Raw genomic sequence first — 22,622 nt, 5'->3', positions numbered from 1 at the left:
ATTTTTAATTTATTGGGTTGAAATTTATTTATACATCCCTATTTAGTAATAACCAGCATGCTTAGAAATTTATGACTTATCTTCTAATTACATATAGCTTTGGTTGCTTCCATATGCAATATTTTCATTATTAATTTCCAATCACATTTTTATCTCCTTATTTTTCTAAGTGAACTGAATGGGCTGGCTTATAATTTTTCATTTTCAACACACTATAAACATTATCCCATAAACAACCTCTTTATTTAATTACATACATCAACTCAGTTAATTAATTAATTGAATTAATAGATATATTGAATCTGCCAGTACGTTTTGTTTGACCCAAGCTTTGTTTAAAAATGACTTTTATGTCTTTAAGTTCTTGTTTTAAATCTATTTTTATTATTTCTAGTTTTATTGTCAGATAATAAGGCCTGCACTACTTTTTAGTAAAGGTTTCATAGACTCATTAAAAAATAAGTGTTTTATGATATTAGATCAGAATATAGCTGAAAAGTAACACAGAACATTGGTTCGGAGGAAAATTCTACAGCTAGATGGTCAGAGTTTGAGTCTAGGCTCTGCTGCTTACTGTAAGTTGGGTGACCTGGGCATTTACTCTCTCGGCACCTCAGTTTTCTAGTCTGTGAAATGGTCTTAGTAATAGTACCTAATTTTAGGGTTACTGAGAGAATCAAATAGGTTAATGTGTGTAAAATGCTTATTATAGTGTCTGACATATAGTTCCACTTAAGTATCATTATTAATTACTATGCAATGTTCATGGAAAAATCCATTATTGTTTAGTTCCATTATTTCGTGGACTGTATGAAGCCACTGGTATAGCTACACATCTACTTATATATAGACCCACAGTTGACCTTGTAACAACACAGGGCTAGGGATGTAGTAGAAAATCCATGAACAACTTTTGGCTCCTCTAAAACTTCGCTCCTAGTAGCTTATTTTTGACTGGAAGCTTTTCCGGTAATATAAGGCAATGAACACATATTTTATAATTTACACTGCATTCGGAATCCACATAAATATATACCTGCATTGCCAACATGAGATAAAAAGGCATTTCACCAAAAAGTGCAGAGTTTTCGTTCCTGCTGGTACAGCTGCAGAAACCAATTCACCAATTTCCTTTTCTTTCTCTCTAGTAGTCTAAGGAGCCCTGGTGGTGTAGTGGGTTACACAATGGGCTGCTAATTGTAAGATCAACAGTTCAAAACCATCATCAGCTCCCAGGGAGAAAGATGAGGGTTTGTTTTTTTTATAACTTGCAAAGATTTACAGTCTCAGAAACCCACAGGAGCAGTTCGACTCTGTCCTATCGGGTCACTATGAGTTAGAACTGACTCGACGGCAGGGGATTGGGCAGTGAGATGGTGGTCTGTCAGCTGGACTCATCTGTCTTGATGAAGTCAACTGCAGCTGCAGATCTTACTGAGCACATAGCTAGCAACACGACTGCTTCTTGTAACATTCTAACTTTCCTCTGCGTCAAAAGGACTCTCTGTCATTTCAACGTTCCACCCTGAAGTCAGTCTTGTGTTAGATACATTTCAGGCCCCTCTTTGCTACTGCTTGCATTTGCCTGATTAATCATTTCCCCTATGGTTTCACTCAGTAAGTCTGAACCATGACGTTTCAGGCTGGTCATGCTAGAGTGTAAACCAGGCTTCCTTTTTGGTAACCAACTCGGAGTCCCTTTCTTCTAAACGGTGAATTTTACCCAGTTACATGTATTATTGAGACATATTCGATTTGGCTTCTGCCACATCAGCTTCTGTTTTCCTGTTTCCTTCTGGTTTATTCCCTCCCCGCCCCGCCTCCTGCCTTCTGCTGTCAGGTTCTGTTTTCCTAAAAAAAAAAAAAAAAATTAAAAAAACCCTCAGCAATTTGGAAGGGACCGTGTCTGTTTTGCATTAAGCAGGTTTCTAACTTTAAATAACACACTTGGACTTCTTTTTCTCAACATATCATTGACGTGCTTTCTTGACAACAGTGCTTGCTGTCTACCCTGATTAGATTCACCAGACGCTTGCCAAACTCCTCTTCCCTTATGCCAGACTGAGCTGTTCCTCCACAGCCCAGACGAAATGGCTCTTGCTGCCCTTGTTTGTGGCTGTTTAGAAACACAATTTGTTAACATATTGCCAAACCACCCATGTCTGAAGCCTACAGAGGTTCGGCTGGTCTAGCTGCCAATGGAGTAACAGCAGGCAGGCTGTGAGTCGTGGCTCCAGACCCACTCAGGCACATGGGAGGGGAGAGCGGGGTGGGCGGCCCGGAGGCTTGACTGACAGCCAGGGTGCCTCTCCTCGGCCTGCCCCCTTGGGGGAAGTCAGCACAGAGCAAGGCACAGAGCCTCTCCCGCTCCATGGTCCAAATCCTTCTCTGTTAGTTTCTCACGCAGGGGAGTCTCGCCTGTGAGGTGCTCATGCCACCTGGGCCAGAAATGTATCTAGTTCGATTCTCTTCTCAACTGCCGCTCCCATAGACCAATTTGTATTTCCTAGAATCCTCTCCAGTACTGTCTGATTATTGACTCTCGGAGATCCGAGCAGGGGTCTGGGAGGCATGTGGGGGTACTCCTGGAGAGCCCCCTTGTTTCTCAAAACACCTTTCATGGTCCAGCTCTATTTGCTTCCTCCAGGGGGGTTTCTAGGATTGCTCCTGCCGGGGTGGTCTGAGGTCACTGGGAAACACCAGTCATTACTCAGCTCTCGTTGGTGCTGGCCTCTGTCTCCCATCCTGAGTCCAGCTCCCCCACTAGACTGGGAGTCCCCAAGTCAGGGCTGAGGTCCCCTCCTCCTATTCCCCCACCGTGGTTCACAGGCCTCGATACATGGCAAGTTTAGAAACGATGTGCCGAATAGCAGGGAAGCCCAGAGAAGCAAAACGAACCCAAACCCATGGCCCTCGAGTCAATTCTGACTCACGGTGACCCCGTGGTGACCAGAACAGCTCCGCAGAGTTTCTTAGATTGTAATCTGTATGGAAACCTGGCTTTTCACCTGTGGCGCTTTGTGGTGGGGTTGAACGGCCGACCTTCAGGTTAGGTGTCAAGTACAAACCATTTGGAACTCCGGGATCCATCTACTTGAGTTCAAATGCCAGGTCCACCTCTCAGAGGTGACCGGCCTTGAGCAAGTTGCTCCAGGTGGCCACGGAGAGTTGTGGGGATCAAATGTGACAATGTGTGGAATGAATAGCATGGCTCCACCTTGAGAAGGAAGAGCCGGCAGGTGTGCCCCGTCAGGAGCCGCCGGTGTGGTCAGTTACATGCTCGGGGTCCCGACAGAGCCCCAGACACTGCGGGCAAGTGGATGTGTCACCAGAACATTGGTGACCTGCACCCTTTGTCAGCAGGGATCGTGATCTCTGGCAAACCACTTCCTTTCTGTGGAACCAGGAGGCTGGGCAGACGCCCCCACGAGCTCTGCCGGCCCGGCCTGTGCGCACATGCTGTGGGTATGGAGTGTCTCCTGTTCACTCGAGCTCCGGGAAGCACGTTTTCAGCAGAGGCTCTGATCTGGCCTGGCTGTCTGGCTGGGACCTCCCATTCCCACCCTTCCTGCTCCCTCCCCACCCGGCCCTGCAGGGGGTACCAGCGCTCCGCTGCTGAGCAGGATCATGAAGATGATGAAGCTCTCGAACCAGCTGTGCTCCACGATGCGGTAGCAGGTCTTTCGCAGCCGCCACCAGACCTTCCCTGGGGTTTGCGTGGTGTCTACTGCACAGCAGGGACAGCGCCGGACACAGCCTATGGGGAGGGAGGGAGAAGAGGAGGTGGGTGGATACGGGAAACTTTGGGGAGGCAGGTTCAGGCCAGGGTATGCGAGTGCCCATGTCTGCTGGCACGGAGATGGGCAACTAAAGCGATGACTAAGAGTAAGAGGTGGCAATTGATGGGTTCAGGGACAGAGACATGGAGGCAGGTCCCAGTGTGGGCTGAGGGAGCTGCCCCTGGGGATGGAGCAGTCAGTGGGGGGGCTCCCTGACAGGCCAGATAGACGAGCTCCCAGGGAGAGGGCCCCAGCCTGGCAGGGTTTGGGTGGGGCAGGGCCGGAGTCGGGAAGGACTCATCTGCGGAACCCTCCTTGGGGGACGCTCAGGAACTCAGCTGCTATGTTCCTGAGACTTGTACATGTTGACCATGTCTGAGCCTCGGAAGGGTGGACCTCGGACTGGTAGCCCCCACTGAGGTGCCAGGTGGCAGGCAAGTCCCCATTTGATCCAGAGCACCCCTCTACACACAGCACTAGCTCCTAAAGGCCCCCGAAGTGTCCCCAACCACCCACCTCCTCTGTGTGCTGGGTGGCGTGGCAGGGTCTAAAAGCTCAGGGCCCAGCTCCTGCGGGTCATAGACATGCTGTCACAGCACAAAGGCTGTACCAGCGGTCCTTGGCGCAGCTGGCCCAGGGTCACGCTGACTCCGTGCACTGTGAGCAGACTGGCCACAACCCCCGCCCACCACCAGGTGAGGAAAGAGCCCCCAAGGGCAGCAAGGCGTGGGACTGGCGGCCAGGAAGGGTACTGGGCTGGCCTGGAGGGCTGCCCAGGGTGGGGATTACCTTCGGTGAAGCAATCCTCTGGGTCCTTGACATCCTCGCCCAGGTCGGGGATCTGCTCCAGGAGGTCAGCGGTGTTGGTCATGTCTGCTGTGCTGCCCTCTGAGAAACTGTCCTCGTGGGTCTTCTGGGGGGTGGGGTGGGTGGGGGGGTGGAGACACACACACACAGGCACGAGGTGAGGGCAGCCCCCAGTCTGAGGAACCTGAAGCTCCCCAAGGGGGTGCCCAGCCCCTCTCCACTGTGCATGCTGGGAACACGGCTGAATGAACAGGCAGAGAGATTCCACAGAGCCTCCGAGGGCCCATCAGGGCTGAGCCAGGGCTTGGCCGCAGGGCTTTTCTGCCTTGGGGGCCTGGCTCTGTGACTCTGGTCTGCAGGAGTCCAGGGCAGGGGTGCGGGTCCCTGGAGAGGACTTGGGAGGAAGCAGACAGTGAGACAGCATGGACACACTGGGGCGTGGACGCATGGACACTGGTACAGGCAGTGAGTGGAAAGGGGCGAGCTTACGCCAGGCCAGGCACAAGGCCCATTCGAAACAGAACTGGCACCAGAGTCGTGAGCACACAACAGGCAGCGGGGGGAGACGTGCAAGGGAACAGGTCAGCCACTGCACCCATACTCCCGGGGGTCCAGTTTGTCCCTGCGCTGGCGTGAGATGCTCACCCCGGGGCAAGCCTGAAAGGGTGCTAGAATTTCCCTGCCTGGCCACGTGAGGATCTGCTCCCTAAGACCCTACATCACCCGAGCTGCGTCCTAGGAAGGTGTGCACATGTGGTGGTCCCCTGGATTCGTTGAGTGCAAGCACGAGTGGCCAGGGGTGTGGCCAGGGCCCTGGCTCCCTTAACTGGAGTCACTGCTGGCTGGCTGTTGTGAGCATCGGCTGCTTCGCTGCTCTCTTCTCCAGCAAAATTGCTTGTCGCTCAGAGAGCCGAGTCTCCTGGAGATGCTTCTGGGGTTTCAACCCACACCCAAGGGTGACAAGGGCAGGCCTGGGGACTCCAGAAGGCGGGCCTCTCGCCTTGCATCGAGACAGCACGCTGGGGCAACTTCAGCTAGAGAGGCCTGGGGGTTCCAGGCTGAAGTGAGACTCCAGCCAGCACCCCTTCCTGTGCCTTCTTCACGTGCCTTCTGCTTCTCCTCCGGCCTGCTAGGTCTCTTCTGAATAACTCACCATTGGGACTATCGGTCCAGTCTCAGGCCCGGCTTCTTCACTCCCCTCATCCCATGTCTCCACCACTCAACCTTGGCTGGTCCCATTTCACTCTGGCCCAGGACTCAGCTGCCTTCGGGGTGGGGGGTGGGGGTGAGCCTGCCTGCATCCTTGGCCATTAACTGCATTCTCTTCCTGCAGTGAGGAGAGCATTCCAGGATGTGGCCATGTCCTCTTCCCTCTTCCCTGGGAGGTTCGGGATGGAGAAGGGGCTGGGTTCTGGTGGGAAAGGAGAAGCAGCCCTTCGGGGCAGGCTGGGGGTGACACTTGTCCCCTCCCACTACCGTGGTGACAAGGGCAGGCTGAAGGAGGTCTGCACATGGCTTTTCTTTTTGGACACTGGAGCCTCCTCGGGGCTGTGGGATGGACGTGCAGGAGGCAAGGGGCCGAGGATGTAGCTCCAGGCTGCGGGAGTGGTCCTTCTCCCCAGAGGCTACAGCCACCCCTCCCCGTTGATAGGTCCCCACAAGCTGGCTGCAAGAAAAGCAAGACATCAGGCAACATTCCAGGCGGTGAGCGAGCCCCTCCTCTCCAGCCTCTTTCCGGCGTCTTGCCAGCCCTTCCTGTTCCCCACAAGCATCCCTGCAGTCAGGCCATCTAGGGGGACAACTGTAGCCGGCACCATCTGGTCAGTGACTCCACTAGGCCATCTTCCTCCAGTTCAGGCCATGGTGGCAAAACCTCCCTTGGGTCCACGTGAAGGGACAATGTAAAGGAGTGAGGCTGCTTTGTAGCAAGTCAGCTCCCGGACCAAGGGGGCGGTCAGGCCTCTCAACCAGGACCTACCTCGACCCTCCCTGCAACTTGACGTGAGTGGGGAGCAGGGAGGGCACAGAAGTGCCTCTGTCGTCTGCAGGGCCACGTCACTTAGCTCAGGGCTGGCGAGCTCAAGTGCTGCAGAGGCCCAGGCAGGGCACAGAATGAAGTCTGGCCGGTGGGACTTGGAGGCAAATGAGAGAGCGCAGTCAGGGTCTAGCAGGTGGTCGCCACGTGTCCCCAGTAGGGCAGCTCCTCTTCCAAGTTTGCCAGGGAAGCCGGAAATGCAGATTTGGATATCGGAACTTGGGGCTTCGGGGACATGATCTGGTGGTGCAGTGGTTAAGCGCTGGGCTGGCCAGCTCCCGGGGAATGAATGGCGAGCCCAGTGAGGAGAGGCCTTCTGCTTCTCTCACGACTCCAGCCTTGGAAACACTGCGGTTGTTCTGCTCCGTCTCCCGGGACCTCTATCAGAGTTGACTCGGCGGTGGTAACGGGTCTGGCTTCAGTATCTGTAGCTAATTCCAACGGAAGTTTCTTGGTGACCAGAACAAAAAGCCAAAGGAAGGTGGGGTGGGTCTCACTGGCCGCCTCTGCTTGAGTCCGAGTGAGAAGCAGCTGGCAGTCACCGTGCCAGGCACAGGTTCTCTGAGCTCCCCTTGACCTCTCCCTGGGCTGGGGCACTTCTGGGGACAACGATTTGCCAGACTGGGACCAAGACGAGGACAGATGAGAGCCCAGGGGGCCGGGTCAGTGCTGCACCCGTGTCCTGGGCTGGCTGCGTCCACAGTTGGGCCAGGGGCTCTGGGCCCCAAGCTGCCCCTCCCCTCTGTAGACGGGCTCCCACCCCACCTGGCATGTCCAGTGCAGCTCCCCCCAGCACATGCAGGTGTGCAGCCGGGCCCTCTCACAGGTGTGCTTTACCTCTGTGCACCCTGGGGCGGGGGGCTCTGCTTCCCGCTGTGGCTGCCTCTCAGCCTGAGCCGCGCGGGCCTCGGGCTCAGAGGAGGCGGTCTCTGACACCTGGCTCCAGGCCCTGGGCTCTGGGGGTGTCTCTGGGCCGGCCAACACAGGCTGGGATTCCTGCTGAAGAGACCCCAGCCCATGAGCTGACCCCACTCACTTGGCCACAGGGCCCCCAGGGCCACCTGAGGCCTTGCCTTCTGGCCCCTTCCTGGGGCCTCCGTGTCCATGAAGACCCCATCCCTCCCTCAGAAGTCTCCTGGTGGGTCCAGGGAAAGGGCCTTTCGCCAGCCAGCCAGCCTGGCAGAGTCTCCTCTGAGCCCTACCACTCCCTGGAAGGGGACAGCTGGGCCTCCATGCCCAGGTCATGTATTCAGAGAGCTCCACTTCAGAAGGACAGGCTGACTTCGCTCATGAGTTCCCATGGCGCTTCCTGCTTCCCTGTGAGTGTTCTCTCTCTCTCTCTCTCTCTCTCTCTCTCTCTCTCTCTCTCTCTCTCTCTCTCTCTCTCTCTCTCTCTCTCTCTCTCTCTGCCCCTGGCTCCTGGGAGCCAACCAGCCCAAGAGAAGGGAAGGTAAAAGGAAAGGAGTTGCTGCCGGAACTGCTCCCGTGCCCCCGGGAGACCCTGCAGGGAATTAGAAGCTGTGGTCCTGGCAACGCCAACTTCCCCTTCCACTCCCACCCCTGCTGACACTGCTGCCTCCTCCTGCAGGGTGGAGGCTGCCCCCTGGGACCCAGGGAGGCAGGGAGATGGGCTCTCACAGCCTAGCCTCCCCTGTGTGGCCCAGAGGAAGCTGCCAGGCCAGGCGGGGCCCAAGGGAGCCCAGAAGGCCTCTCCTCATGCTTGACCTAAAGACATGGGCGCAGCCCTTGAGCCCGGCTCAGGCCAAGGGGAAGCTGGGGGTGGGGGTGGGGGTGGGGGACAGCACTGTCTGTTTCATCCAGACTCTGGTTTCAAGTGTTAAAAATAACAGGTTAGGAGATAAGATAGTCCCGTCTCTGACACTTCCCGTCTTGGGGAAGCTTATTTTTAAATCTCGGAATGAGCCCTGGGTGTTGGAGGAAGGGAAGGGGCAGCGGGGAGGTCAGGGGACATGGATCCCCTCCCTCACTGTGGCAGTCCGCTGGGCTTGTCCCTAGAGGAGGCGACCGGGTTAGGGTGGGGGCTGGCCCAGGGCTCCAAGTTCTGCCCCAGACTCAAGGGGAGCTCCTAAGGAGTTTCTCTTTTCATGCCTCAGTTTCCCTGTCTGCACAGTGAATTATCTCTCACAACACTCCCTTCCCAGGTCCCCTCCTGGACTGGATTAGGGAGGGAGGGCTGGGGGCTGTTCTCAGCATCTGGGAGGCTGGCAGGGAGGCCCGTCACTACCCTCACCCCACCCCACCTCCCACCAATGCTGAGGTTCAGCTACACCCACTGTTCAGGTAGCCGTGCCCTGGCCCCTGGACACACTGCTGGCTGGGGGCTCACCTGCTTGCTGGACTCCTCTTCTGTGCCCAGGCTGTTTTCCTCATCGTCCTCTTGGTCATCGGTGTCCGACTCGGCTACAGCGATGGGGACACACACAGGCTCCGAGTCCCCGGGGCTGCCCTGGCCTGGCCGGTTACCTTCCTCAAACCGTGTCTCCTTGCGGGCTGGGGGCGTCTTCCCCGCCTCTGGGGGTGGGGGTGAGCCAGAGGCAGCGATGCAGCTGGGCAGTCGGCCCCGGGGGGCCAGGACAGCTGGCTTCTGTGGCCTCCGGCGCAGCAACCCCCAGCAGAAGTCCCAGGTGGCCCTCTTGACGAAGCGCAGGCCCCTCTGGATGCGGGCCAGGGCCAGCTGGAGGTTGTTCATCTCGCCGTCCTCGTCGGGGGCCGTGAGGTTGTCGGCACTGAAGGAGCTGAGCAGCAAGGCCAGGAAGAGATTCAGGACCTGGCAAAGCAACGGGAGGCGGGGGGCGCTCACTGGGTGCAGGTCCAGGCCGGGGGGGGGTCCCCCTCCCACAGCCTTGCCTCCATGGGGGGTAGGGGGAGCAGAGACCTTAGGGGTTCCTGCTGGTAGCAGGCCCTCAGCGGGATTCTCCTGAGGTTGGAGGGGTCGCTTGTGGAAGAGAAGATAAACCATAGCCCCTCTTCCCAAGGGCGGAGACACAGTCTGAATGGGGGGCACCGCCCAGGTTCAGTGGACAGCCACGGGTCCGTCCAGTGTCACAGCTGACAGATGAGGAGCAGGCCCCAGAGAGCAGGGGCAAGGCCACGCACCAATCCTGTCCCAGCTCTGCTGCCTCTACCCACTGGCCTGGCTCTCCCTATGCCCCCTCCTGCTGCCCTGGGGACGGGGGTGGGCAGTGGGTTCCTTCTGAGAAGTTGAACCCCACTGAGACCCCCAAGTAGTCCCACTGTGGGACTTCCACTGATAGACTTCAGCCCCGATCCTGGAGAAGGAGGAGCAGACCCACGGGCTAGGGCTCCTGCCCTGGGCACACTGTCTGCACCCCTACATCCCACAGCTGTCTGGGGGAGGGGATCATGTCTGTGGGTCCCAGGGACCAGGTTCAAGAAACAATGGGACTTTGGGGCTTGGGGGTGCAGCAGAGGCTACTTTGTTGGGTATCACCTGACTCCAGGGGTTAACCAGCCCACTAGGAACAAGCAGATTCCCATGCTCAGGGCTCCGGACTCACTGTGGAATCGGACGTGGCCTGGTAGCTGTGTTGCATGGTGTGTGCGTGCTGGGTGGATGCTGAGCGTGGGAACCAACGACTGAGCTAAGAGGGGAGGATTCAGGCCCCTAGACCTGCGGGGCTGAAGCGGGCTGAGGAGGGCCTGACGCTTCAGTGTTCAGAGGCACAGTACTTGCCTTTAATAAAATGGCCTGTAGAGAGTGAGGGAGCCCCCGGCAGTGTAGCGGTTCCTGGCAGTGCGTTGCTAACTGCTGAGGTTCGAGAAAGACGAGGCTCCCTCCTCTCACCAAGAAGGACAGCCTCAGAAACACTGGGGGGCGATGAGTTAGAATAGACTCAATGCCTGTGAGTTAAGAGTTAGAGACTAAAGACCCTTCGAGGGGAGTTGGCACAACCCCTCAGGCCTGGAGAAGGCTCCGGGGGATTGCTTGTTGCTCAGCCATCCTTGGCTTCAGAAAGAGAACCGTTGGCCTTGGCTGAGAAGGAGAACCACTTCTGTGTACAGGGCCTGGCAGGAGCTCATTCCCAGGCAGTGCATGGCAGACCTGTGGGCTCGTGGCCACAAGCGTACCTGGGGACAGGTGCACAGACGCAGCCACTCCCCTGCAGGCTTTGGTATCTCGTCCTCTCAGCCACCCGCAAAGGCAGTGCAGCTGGATGGGGTCCCATGGCGGGGCTGGGGCCAGGGGGATGGTACTCCATCCTTACTGGTAACCCACCCTGAGCTCTGGTTCTTGTTTCTTGCTAGCCAGCCCTCAGGAGGCGGCGCCCTCAGGGACCCTGCACGGTCACAGGCGGGAATGAGCATCCTGAGGAGGAGAGGCAGGCTCCGGTGGAAGCCTGTCCGTGAGGACAGTTTGGGGAGGCTAGGCAGGAGGGCTCCCACGCTCTGCCGTCTGGAGAGATGAGCATGCCCACAGCGCCATCTTATTCTGTAGCCATGGGGGAAGGCCCATGCCTGGTGATTCTGAACGCTCCACACTGACCACTGGCCTAGCTCCTGACCTCTCTGTCTGCACCTGCCTCTCGGGTCACAACCCGGCGACGTCCCTTTCCTGATGGCCACAGGTCCTCCTCAACAGCCCGCACCCATATAGTCTTGCCTCCAGGAAACTTGGGTCCTGGCTGGGAGCCCTGGGAAGCCCCGGCCACTCACACAGGGGCTCTTGGGTTGGGCTTCCCGTGTCTGCTAGAAGGTGGGCTTCTTTTAGCGCTTTCACAGCCAATGCTGGTGCCGACACCACGCCCCAGCCCCTGCCCAATCATCACTTCCCCTTTCAATGGCAAGCTTGCTCCCACCCACGCCTGCCCAGTAGGGCCCCAACTTCTGCAGCTGCCTCGGAGGGGGCTGTGTGGGCTGGCTAGCATCTCTCCGCCAGCAGCCTCTATCTTCTCTTCTCCAGGCAGATCCACAGGGAAGGAAGTCAGTTGCAGGGCTGTGTGGGTAAGGGGTGGCTCGACTGATGGGGCCTTGGGCCAAGACCTCAGCACACTGGCAGCCATTGAAGGAGAATCAACACCCTAGGCAAGGGGGCCTGGGGGGCAGGGGCATATGGAGCCAGCCTAAGCACTGGGCTCTACTGCCACTGTGCACTAAGGCCGGGTTCCACACATGAGGCCGGAGCGGAATGACCTCACTGAGTCGTGGCCTGCCCACGCAGGGCTTGGTCAAGGTGCACGGGAAAAAGCAGGAGGTTTGCGGAAGGGCTCCGGAATCTGCCGCCCCCAACACTCACCCCACGGCAGGGTCACTCCCCTAGGAGTGGACAGAATCCCTGCCACAGGACCGAGACACAACCAGGACAGCAGGAGCCAGGCTGGTGGGTGTGAGGCCACCTTCACCTGGGCGGCAGCCCCACGATCACTGTGTGCACCGACTTCTCCCTGGGGCCACTGACTGGCCTCCACCTTCCTTCTTGTCCTATAAATCCCCTCTCTGGCAACGAGGGGGTTCTCCACCCTGAAAAGACACAGGGCTGGATGAACCTGCCCTAGGACAGACAGGTGGCCAGAACCATGGAAACTCTCACCACCGTCATCAGCAGGCTCACCTGCCTGCACCCATGCTTAGCTGTTGGATGGCCTTATTCCTTCCCTCTGTTAACACCACCTGCTCACACTGTCAGCTCTGACTCCTCCTCTGGGAAGCCTTCCTTGATTTTTCTAGCTGGAAGGGGTCCCCTGGATCCAAGGACCTCTCTTAAGACTCTGATCACTCTCACCAGCTGAAAAGTCATTTCACCCCCAACCACCCCAGGCCCGATCCCTTCCTCTCAAGTTGGTGAACACCACCAGGGTTGGGGCCAGGTAGGTCACCATCACCTGGTACGTCTCACAGCATTGTGCCCAGCAAGTGCGCCCAGCAGGTGCTTAGTCAGTGTTTACTGGACTGACTTTTTAAAATGTGGTAATTCCCTCATGATGAATGGTGAGTGAACAGATACATGAGCAGTAAACGAGCAAATGGTAAACAGGTAAAGGTGTGGGAGAAAGAGCACACAAGTGAAACGTAATGCAGACGGACAGACTGGATGAATGAGCCAGTCAGTAAGTCTTGAGTGGAGAGCTGGGTGGACAGAGGAGTAGATGATTGGGAGAACAGCAGGAGTAAGTGGGTTGATAAAAGGTAGGGTAGACGAATGAGTGGGTAAGTGGGTAAATGAATGGACAGCTGGATGCCCAGGTAGACAAATGGATGGGTGAGTGTCTGTATCAACAAGTACTGATGGACTGACAGAAAGGTGGTCAGTGGACAGGTGGATGGGTGGTAGGTGAATGAGTGAATGGATGGATGATAAACAGATTATGCATCCATGAGGGTTGGTGGCAAGGTGGTTTTGTGAGTGAGTGGCTAGTGGGTTGGGAGGATGGGTTCGTGGATAGTGAGATAGACTGATGAGTTGGTGGGAGGGTGGCTGATGGTGGAAGGAGTCAGTGTATGGGCGATCGGACAGAGAGAAGAATGAATGGGTCATTGAACAGATGGATTGATAAGTGGATAAACTGATGAGTCAGCAGGCGTGTTGCACACTGGGTGGAGGAGGGGTAGGTGAGTGAGCAGACCGATGGAGGGACCAGTGAGTGGGTAGACACATGGGTGGGTGGGTGAGGAGCTGGGGGGGGATAAAGAGATGGGATGGGTGAGTGAGGGTGTGGGCGGCCAACTCACCACAAGGTTACCGATGACCATGACAAGCAAGAAGACCAGCAGGCACAGGGACTGCCCAGACACCTCCATGCAGTCCCACATGGTCTCGATCCACTCGCCGCAGAGGATGCGGAAGATGATGAGGAAGGCATGGAAGAAGTCCATCATGTGCCAGCGGGGCAGCAGGCCCGAGTCGCTGATGCGGTGCCTCAGGTCTGAGTAGTTCTTGCCGAAGAGCTGCATGCCGACCACAGCGAAGATGAAGACGATGATGGCCAGCACCAGGGTCAGGTTCCCCAGCGCCCCCACCGAGTTCCCAATGATCTTGATGAGTGTGTTCAGGGTGGGCCAGGACTTGGCCAGCTTGAAGACCCGGAGCTGGGGAGGGAGGAAAGGGACGGGTCCCAGTGAGGGGAGGGGCTCTGGAACTTGCTTCCCACGGGCATTCTGACCTCCCAGGGTCGGCCTGAGAGCCCAGGGAACAAGCTTAGAGCCCACGGCATCTTCACGGGCTCAGCCTGGGGAGTCTGGCCAACAGCTCCAGCCCGTCTTCCCCACTCTTTTCCTTCGTCCTCACATGAGCCTCCTGCCCTTTTGAGTCTTACTCCCAGGCGAGTGCCCCCATACAGAACACCTGCGCCCATACTGAGTACAGGCATCCTCATCACGGTTCTGCCTGGGCCATAGCTCACTCTCTGTGGTGTGTCAAATCACCTCCACCTTCCTCTTCCCCGGGCCATCAGAGAAACGGAGAGACTTATCACTTATGGGACACCTATGTATGGAGGTAGGGAATGCTTCACTTATGGGGCACCTACTAGATGCCAGGCTTCAACTCCGGGTGGATTCACTCTTTAGAGCTCCCAGTGACCACGAGACCAGCATTACTGTCACCTCCTTTCTAGATGAAAAGCCCACCCACGCGGAGGTCTCCTGGCTCACAGCAGTCAAGTCAGAGTCAGAATCCATAGCCTGGACTTTCTCGACGGCCCCCACCGTCTTGCATAAGCAGGAAGGCCCTGGAAGTGCTCAGCATCTCCTCCAGAAGCCATCCCGGATCCTGGCAGAGTCCAGCTTCTCTCCCTGTACCTCCAGCCCCATGGCTGCATCTCTAGGGCTGCTGGAGGCCAAAATGCGGCCCCCCGACCAGGGGCTTGGGCCTCCCCTGACAGGCTGGCAATATCCCATGCCGGGTCAGAGCCCCAGCTGAGCTGCCAGCAGCCTCCACGGGAAAACCCCACCTCTCTGAGTCTTGGTGCTCGCATCTATTAGATGGGGATGCAGTCATCCCAGTCCCAGTCCTGGATCCTGGGGGCACTAAAAGGGTCCTTTCTCAGGAACCCTAAGGCTTTGCAAGTCATCAGGGTGGCTTCCCCAAGAACACATTGGGGAACGTCTTGCCCACCCCTCACACACCGCACGTCAGCAGGACCTAGGTGGGGTGAGGCGAGACAGGTCACATAGGCGGTCTGGGTGGTGACCTGGAGGGGGGTGCGTTGGAGCCCCAGCCCGCCCGCCCGCCCTCTGTGTGGGCCCAGCAGGTACCAGGCGGAAGGAGCGGAGCACTGACAGGTTGCCCATGCGGGAGAGGCCTAGCTCCATGAGGCTAAGGATGACGATGATGCTGTCGAAGATGTTCCAGCCCTGCTGGAAGTAGTAGTAGGGGTCGAAGGCGATAATCTTGAAGGTCATCTCTGCCGTGAAGATCCCAGTGAACACCTGACGAGGGAGGGGGAAGGAGGGGATCTTGAGGTTTGGGCTGGGCAGATCCTTCTGCCAGCCAGGGGCGGTGTGCTCCGGGATGGGCGGCCAGCTCTGACGGCACCCGGGCTCCTCATGGCCCTCTGCTTGGTTGAACCTGGAGAGCCCTTCAAGGATGCTGCTTGGCTCCAAGTATGACAAAGCCAGCCTGGCCATCGGGGACAGTCCAGCCAGGCCCATTGAGCGCTCTCTACTTTAGCCCTCGGGGACCCGGGGGGGGGGGGCAGGATGGGCCGAGGTGGGCAGTCACCTGACCCAGCCACAGACTCCTTCAAGCCCACATGTCCACAAGGAGGTCCCCCCCCCCCCCACCACATTCCCATAAACACTCATGACCTCTGGCCTCCGGGCCTCCGTCCATACTGGAATGCCCTTCCTCCTCCTCATGGGGTGAGTCAGCTCACCCTGGGAGTCCCAGCCTTTCTTTTTCATGTAAAAAACCCACAAAACATGACACAGAAAAGTAACCAAAAATAGAAAAAGAAATAATGTCACTTTATGTTTCATGCAAACAACTCCAAACTTCATGTGTGGCAGAAAATCAAGCCAAGTTAACCGGAATACCCCCTCCCCCCCAGCCCCCTGGCCCCCTTCCCTCACCAGGCTAGAGACAAGGGACAAGCTGAAGAGAGCACTTAACAGCTCCGTGCCAGGCAAACAGCTCTGGGGAGGCAGTGGCTTCTGGCCCTAGGTGGGTAGCCGCACTGTCGGCACTTTCTCTGAGGGAGAAAGGTGAGGCTCCCTACAGGTTTGCTGTCTCAGAAACCCCAAGGACCAGCTCTGTTCTGTCCTCCAGGGCGGCCATGAATCAGAAGGGACTGGATGGACTCGGACAGGTTCTTTATGTGAGAGGTAAAGGGTTCGAATCAGAATATTAAATCAAAACCCCCAAACCAAACTCGGCCATCGAGTCCATGCCCGACTTCTAGCGACCGTCTGGGGCAGGGTAGACAGAACTGCCCCTGCGGGTTTCCGAGACTGTAACTCTTTATGGGCGTAGCAAGCCCTCTCTTTCTCCCGTGTAGCTGCTGGGGAGCTTTGAACCGCCGATCTTGTGTTTAACAGCCCAGTGCATAACCACGACAGCACCAGGACTCCTTTTAATAGTAACACAGCATACACAAATCAAGAAGGAAAACCCAGACAGACCAAAAAAAAGAGAGAAAAGGTGAAGCTCGTCAAAAGACATACAGAAGGACATTCAGCCTCCCTAGTGGTCACAGAGGTGAATGCCGACAGTGACGAGGCCAGGTCTCCCGATCAGACTGTCGTGCGTCAGCCTCCACGCGTCTCTGTTCCAGAGGGCTGGCTGACATGCTGCTGGCTGTCACGGTGCCGGTTCTAACCGATGGTAACTCAGTGTGCGTCAGAGTAGAACTGGGCTCTCCGGGTTTCTAGCGGTTGCTTTTTCATCGTCTGCCAGACCTTTCTTCAGAGGCACCCTTAGGTGCACTTGAACTCACAACCTTTTAGTGAGCAGCCGAGCGCACAGACCATATGGAAACGGGCACTGAGGGAGGTGGAGTGGCTTGTGGGGGGTCCCTCAGCCAGTGCGTTTGGGAGCCAGGTGGGGCACTCGGGCTACCATCTTTATGACGTGGGGCAACCAGCTCTGGAAATACTCCTAAGGTGGGTAGGGCCCGGTGGTCCCAGAGCCCACAGAGGGTGGGCAAAGGAGGCTGTTTGCCCCAGGAGGGCAGGGCTACTGGGGAGACGGGGCTCTGCAAGGAGGATGGTGCTAGCCACCTGAAGGAGCTGAGAGTCTAACTTGAGGACCATGGGGGTCTTCTGAAGGGGGAAGGCAGAGGTCGGCCGCCTGAGGCACCTGGGCATCAACTACTGTGAGGCCTGGTATCTGTGGGGAGGGAGAGTCAAGGGCTCCTGGCGGAAGGAAAGGTGCTGGGGGCCACATCCTTTTGGGAGAGAGGGCTCAGCTGGCTGTCCCAGCACCGGCCCTCTGCCCAGGGGGACGCAGACACAGCAGGAGGGGTGGGCACCCAGGCCTTCAGCTTTGGGAAATATTCCTGCACCAGAGGGGTCTCCGAGAGGGAAAGGCCTAGACTTTGTAGCCCCAGGCCAGGTTCCTAGGCTGCCCTTCCCTCTGGAGAGCTATCCCATTCCTAGCACTCCAGCCTGGGCCAGGACTTTCCACTCCTCTGAGCCCACCTCCAACACTGTCTGTTCCAGTAACGGTGCTGGTCCCTCCTCAGGACCTTTGCACTGGCTTTTCCTTCCGTGTATCATTCTGGCTCCCAGTTAACATCACTTCTTCCCCCCGAGACTCCCCTCAAAACCACTGAATGGGTGCTTCCTGACTGGGCCCCTGACTCCATGTCCCTCTTTCTTCTTTTGTCCCCAGCAGCCTTTCTCTCTTCCATCGCACCAGCCGACAGGCAGCACGTGGGGCTGGCTGTTTACTTCATGTTACAGTTCAGGAAGCCCTGTGCAGCAGCTCGCCTGGGTCCCCTAGGCTTGCTGTGGGTTGGAAATGACACAACGGATTTGGTTTGTGTATTTGCTGGTATTTTCTGCCAGGGACCCTCTGGCTAGCCGGTGAGCTCTGTGATGCAGACTCATTTTTCTCCCCCTTAGGCCTCCCTGGAGGCGCAAATGGTTAGGTTATCAACCACTCATCAAAATGTTAGTGGATGGGATCCACCCAGAGCAGCGGTTCTCAACCTGTGGGTCGCGACCCCTTGGGGGGGGGTCAAACGTCCTTTTCCCAGGGGTCGCCCGATTTATAACAGTTGAGAAATGACAGTGATGAAGTAGCGATGAAAGTAATTTTATGGTTTTGGTGGGGGTTCACCACTACATGAGGAACTATTAGAGTCTTGGCCTTATGAGATCCTCTGACCTAGAGGCTTCTTGGAAGAAAGACTGAGCTTCCAAGATGCTCTACTCCGAACACAGTGACTCACTAGGAGTCTGACGTGGGTCAATACCAATTGGCTTGATTCTTGTTCTGTCTCACTTTATACCTGGCGAAGGAGCTCTGATGGCGTTGGCCTGTAAAGTCCGGGGCTCGGAACTGCAAGGTCGGTGGTTCAAAAACGACCAGCAGCTCCTGAGGAGAACGATGAGGCTGTCTGCTCCTGTGCAGGTGGACAGTCTTTGAGGCCCTACATGGGATCATTGTGAGTCAGAGTCAGAATGGGTCAGTGGCAGTGGGTTTGGCTTCCTTTACCCAGAACAGGGCTCGGCACACAGCATCCACTCAGATGTGATGGACAAATATGCCAATGGTTGGACGTCCTCTGTCCCACACCTCACACAGAAGCGGCCAGAGCGAGGCTCCAGGAACACCTGCCCAGGTGCCTGGGGTGGATGTGTTTACCCGAAGGCCTGTTTGACCAGGTAATGAGTGCTAGTGCTCACCTCTAGGGAAGGGGGCTCAGGAAAGAGTCCCCACCCCTAGGGCGCCCGGGTGCCCTACCCCTTAGGCAACAAGACACCAGGCAGAGCTAGCAGCCTGGAACCAAAGGATGTAAGAAGCAGCTCTCGGGGAGCATCTTTGGGAGAGCCATAAACAACCACTCGCCCGGCACCAACACCATCTGCGTCACCTGGAAGCTCTTTAGAACCGCAGATGCTCAGACCTGCTGAGCCACGTTCTGCTTGTTGACTAGATTCCCGGGGATCAGAGGTTCTGAGGAACCCTGCTTCAAGCACTGGTTCTTAAACCTGGAGTGCTTGAGAACACCCGGGAAGTTGTAAAACCAGTGATGCCTGCCTGGGTCCTCTGCTGGAATTCTAGTCCAATTGGACTGGAGTTTAATTTAAAGACTCTGGGTACTGGGGTGTTTTAAAGCTTCCCAGGTGATTCTAATGTGTGAACAGGCTTGAAAACCACTTCTTTTTTTAAGGAAGAGATTTTTGGTCCTTCATCCACATATCATACAGTTCAATAATTCAGTCACATCAAGAAGAGTTCTACAATCATCACCACCATCAATTCCAGAACATTTTCTTCTTCCTTGCACTCATTATTATTTGTGTAATTATGATTATTATTTTGAGAACCATTTCTGAAAAGTCAACGGATGTTGGTAGCGGCCCTCCTTCCTTCCGGGAGCACCCAGACTTTGTTTGCCAAGTTTGGCAGGTTAAGACAGGCAGAGGGCTGCTGGCAGACACAGGGGTCGACCGCTGTGAGATGTTGGGCCGGTTTCTTTATCTCCCTGAGCCCTGAATGTCCTCCTCTGTAAAATGGGAATATCCACAGGAGACTTCTAGGAGAGCTAAAAAGATGTAAAAAGATGCTATCTGTACATGTCAGCGTAATGATGGCAATTGCTGAGAGCAGCCAAGTCTGGACCCACACGGGACTGCGTACCAGATACAAATAGGCTCGACGGGTCAGCACTGCCCTGGCACATGGAGACTGAGAAGTACCCCCTGGCAGGAGCTTCACAGGGCCGTCACTGCTAATGCTGGATTCCTGGGACATGAAAGGTTCTTTGGAGGGCCTCAAACTCTCCTTGACCTTGCCATGTGTATCTATTGGGATCACACAGTATATGCTACAGACCTGCTATAGAAACACAATAGCTTGTGAAGTCATTTCCGGCCAATGAAACACCATCTACAGTATCGTTTTTGGTCCTTACAGTTTGGACTACTTGGCTGTACTGATGCACCACGAGTATGGTGATCTCTTGCCTCCCTCTACTAAAAACACTGCCCTAACACATATCTTTCTACATAACATATTTTTAAAGCAACTGGTCCAATGATTAGGATAACATTTCTGGAAATGGAATTGTGTAGTCAGTGACTGTTTTGGAGGATTCTGACATGTACTGCTAAATTGTCTTCAGAGATGAGTTTTAACCCATCGCCTGTGGGCTAAGCAATGGGCTGATAACCTCAAAGTTGGCAGTTCAAACTCATCAACTGCCTCTTGGGAGAGAGAAGAGGCTATCTGCTCCCATGAAGGCTGACCGCTTTGGGAACGCTACAGAACAGTTCTACTCTGTCCTCTAGGGCCACCATCAGTCAGAAATGCTTGATGGCAGAGAATGTGGTTTAGGGTATATAAGCCACACAGGAATGTGCTCCTGCAACTAGCTATCTTCCATGCCAACTGCCTTTTCTACTCCAGAAGGAACAAGGCCATGTCTTAATTGTTTTCGTTGACACTGCTTTAGATTTTGATCTTTTTTTGTGACTCATTTGTTCATTATCTTTTGCCTATTTTCCTATAGAAAAACCACTCATTTTCATTGAGTCAATGTGCACTCATAGTGACCAGGGGCTTTCTGAGACTGTACCATTTACAGAAGTAGAAATCCCAGTCTTTCACCTTCGGAGCTGCTAGTGGTTTCCAACTGCCGGCTCTGTGGACTGTAGCCCAAGGCGTAACCACATGGCACAAGGGATGCCTTATTTTTTAATTTAAAAAATTTAAATATATGTATTAAGAATATAATTCCTTTGTCTACTGTGTGCATTAAAATAATTTTCCTGGTTTAGCATTTAGCTTTGGGGACTTTTAAAATATTATGAAATATTTTAAGCAGAAAGGAAAGTATGCAATAATAGGATGGGTACCTTTGTACCCACCATCCTAAACCCAAACCTGTAACTGCTATTCAGTAGACTCTGCAAGCTTGCAGGATAAAGCACCACTGCCCTCCAGGCGTTCTGAGCCTGCAGTCTTGGCAAGAGCAGAGGACCTGCGGATTTTTCATGAAGTGGCTGGTGGTCCAAACACCTGATCTTCTGGTTAGCAGCGCAATGCTTAGTACCCCCTACCCAACTCTGCCAAATATTCATAGTTTGTCATATTTGTCCCAGATCTTGTTTTAATTTCCATACATCATGATAATGGCAAAGACTGCAACGGTATTTACACTCCGAGTGCTTTGCATAGAGTTAATCATTGTAGGCCTCACAGGAATGCTACATGTATTATCATATCCCTTTACAGCCAAGGGAACACACACAGAGGACAGGCCACTGACCTAATGGTCTTAACCACCATGCCCCATTGCAGATGAAACTAAAGGCACCCACACTAATCATCAGCCTGAATTTTATGCTTACATTCCTATGCATGCTTTTTACTAGTTTCAATGTATTGATAGGATAACGCTTTTGCACGGTGTTAAGTTTTATATAACGGAACTGTGCTATGTTGGGTAAGTTCCTTCTCTTTGCAACACGTTTATGAGATACGTCCAGATGGCCCATGTACATGTAGAATGACTGAACTCATTCCAGTTGTGTATGCTGTTTTATTCTATGAATATACCACAATTTATCCATGGAGAAAATAGGTGACGGACAGTTAAGCTGCTTCCAATTTTCTTCTATGAGTCACACAATGCTGCAACGAACGTTCTTGTACATGTCTGCTGGCTCAGATACGTGAGGTTCTCTCAAGAACACACACACACACTGTGACACTTTTCCCTGTAGAGGATGCACATTTGTGATCTACCACTAGGTACTGTGTAATTGCTCCCCCAAATGGTGGTGTTAAACCCACACTCATAAAGTGTGTGCGCATCCACACGGCTCCTCATTCTCGCCAGTATCAGGATAAACCGAACAGTAAGACGGGGACGTCACCTACCTCTTACTTATTAAGAAGTTCTGGTGCAAAGACCGAAAAGTTGACCAGAACCACAGAAAAAGGATGGCTGTTTACTTTTGACTCTCTTATTAGTGACACATTGTATTCTAGTTTTTAAATTTCATGCCCCTGCCCCCCATGCTTCTTTTCTTATGTCTCTCACCATCTGAACGTTCTCTTCTGTGATCTGCCCGGCATTTCCTTTGCCCAGTGTTGGGGTTGTGGTTTGGGTTGGAACAATCAACCTGTCTGTCAGTTAGCAGCTGAATGCGTCACCATTTGGGCCACCAGGGCCCTATTAAAATGTATGCTCTGAATGCCATATCTTTCTAGTTAAATATTTTTGAAAATATTGATTTCCAGTGTATGATGGTGATTCCACTTTGTTTACGGTATTCTTTCTGGGATATACACATATATCCTAAGTTTAATTTAAGTAAACTTAGCAATGTTTTCTTTCATAATAAAAACTTTTTGAATTGTTGAATAAGTTCTTCTTAACCCCAATATCTCAATGATTAAAAAAATAATTTTATTCTACAGCTTAAAAGTTTTTTCTTGATCACATTTAGGCCTTAGATCTTGTTTACCTGCAATTCATCTATGAGTATGATGGGAGATAGGTGTGGTAGTTACATAATCTGGTGTCATTTTAAGGATTAAGAGTGAAGGGGTGGAGTCTAGGCTTGTCAATCAGGTCATAGCCAATGAGGCCTCTGTTTGAGCCTGGCCTTCTCTGAGGATTCTGGGAAAACGCTGGGATTTCCTCCTTGGAAGCAGAAGACACACACACACACACACACACACACACACACACACACACACACACACACACACACGCTCTCTCTCTCTGTTCACTCCCTGGGAGGCATTGCAGCTGACAAGACACATGGAACTACTGTAGTGCCAGGAGCTGGAGAAGCCACATGGATCTACCCTGATGCAACCAGACCTCTCAACTGGGAGAAGCCAC

General features: G+C 54.3%; 1 protein-coding gene across 8 annotated transcripts in view; it reads right to left on the bottom strand.

Annotated features, from left to right (window-relative positions):
• The window catches only part of SCN5A (sodium voltage-gated channel alpha subunit 5), a 90,465-nt gene that overhangs the window by 21,576 nt on the left and 46,267 nt on the right, over positions 1–22,622 (bottom strand). For 4 of the 8 annotated variants that reach the window (XM_075555586.1, XM_075555588.1, XM_075555585.1 and 1 more), the window contains exons 14-19: positions 14,854–15,027; positions 13,330–13,686; positions 8,969–9,409; positions 7,459–7,620; positions 4,569–4,689; positions 3,603–3,757 (exon numbers count right to left, since the gene is read on the bottom strand). In XM_075555586.1, the coding sequence (XP_075411701.1) occupies positions 3,603–3,757; positions 4,569–4,689; positions 7,459–7,620; positions 8,969–9,409; positions 13,330–13,686; positions 14,854–15,027 (1,410 nt within the window). The remainder of the gene's footprint in view (positions 1–3,602; positions 3,758–4,568; positions 4,690–7,458; positions 7,621–8,968; positions 9,410–13,329; positions 13,687–14,853; positions 15,028–22,622) is intronic. The other 4 variants (XM_075555591.1, XM_075555590.1, XM_075555587.1 and 1 more) reach the window with 2 other exon arrangements.

The sequence above is a fragment of the Tenrec ecaudatus genome, chromosome 8 (genome assembly GCF_050624435.1).
Source record: "Tenrec ecaudatus isolate mTenEca1 chromosome 8, mTenEca1.hap1, whole genome shotgun sequence".
Lineage (NCBI taxonomy): Eukaryota > Metazoa > Chordata > Mammalia > Afrosoricida > Tenrecidae > Tenrec > Tenrec ecaudatus.
This window is presented reverse-complemented; position numbering and strand designations above follow the sequence as displayed.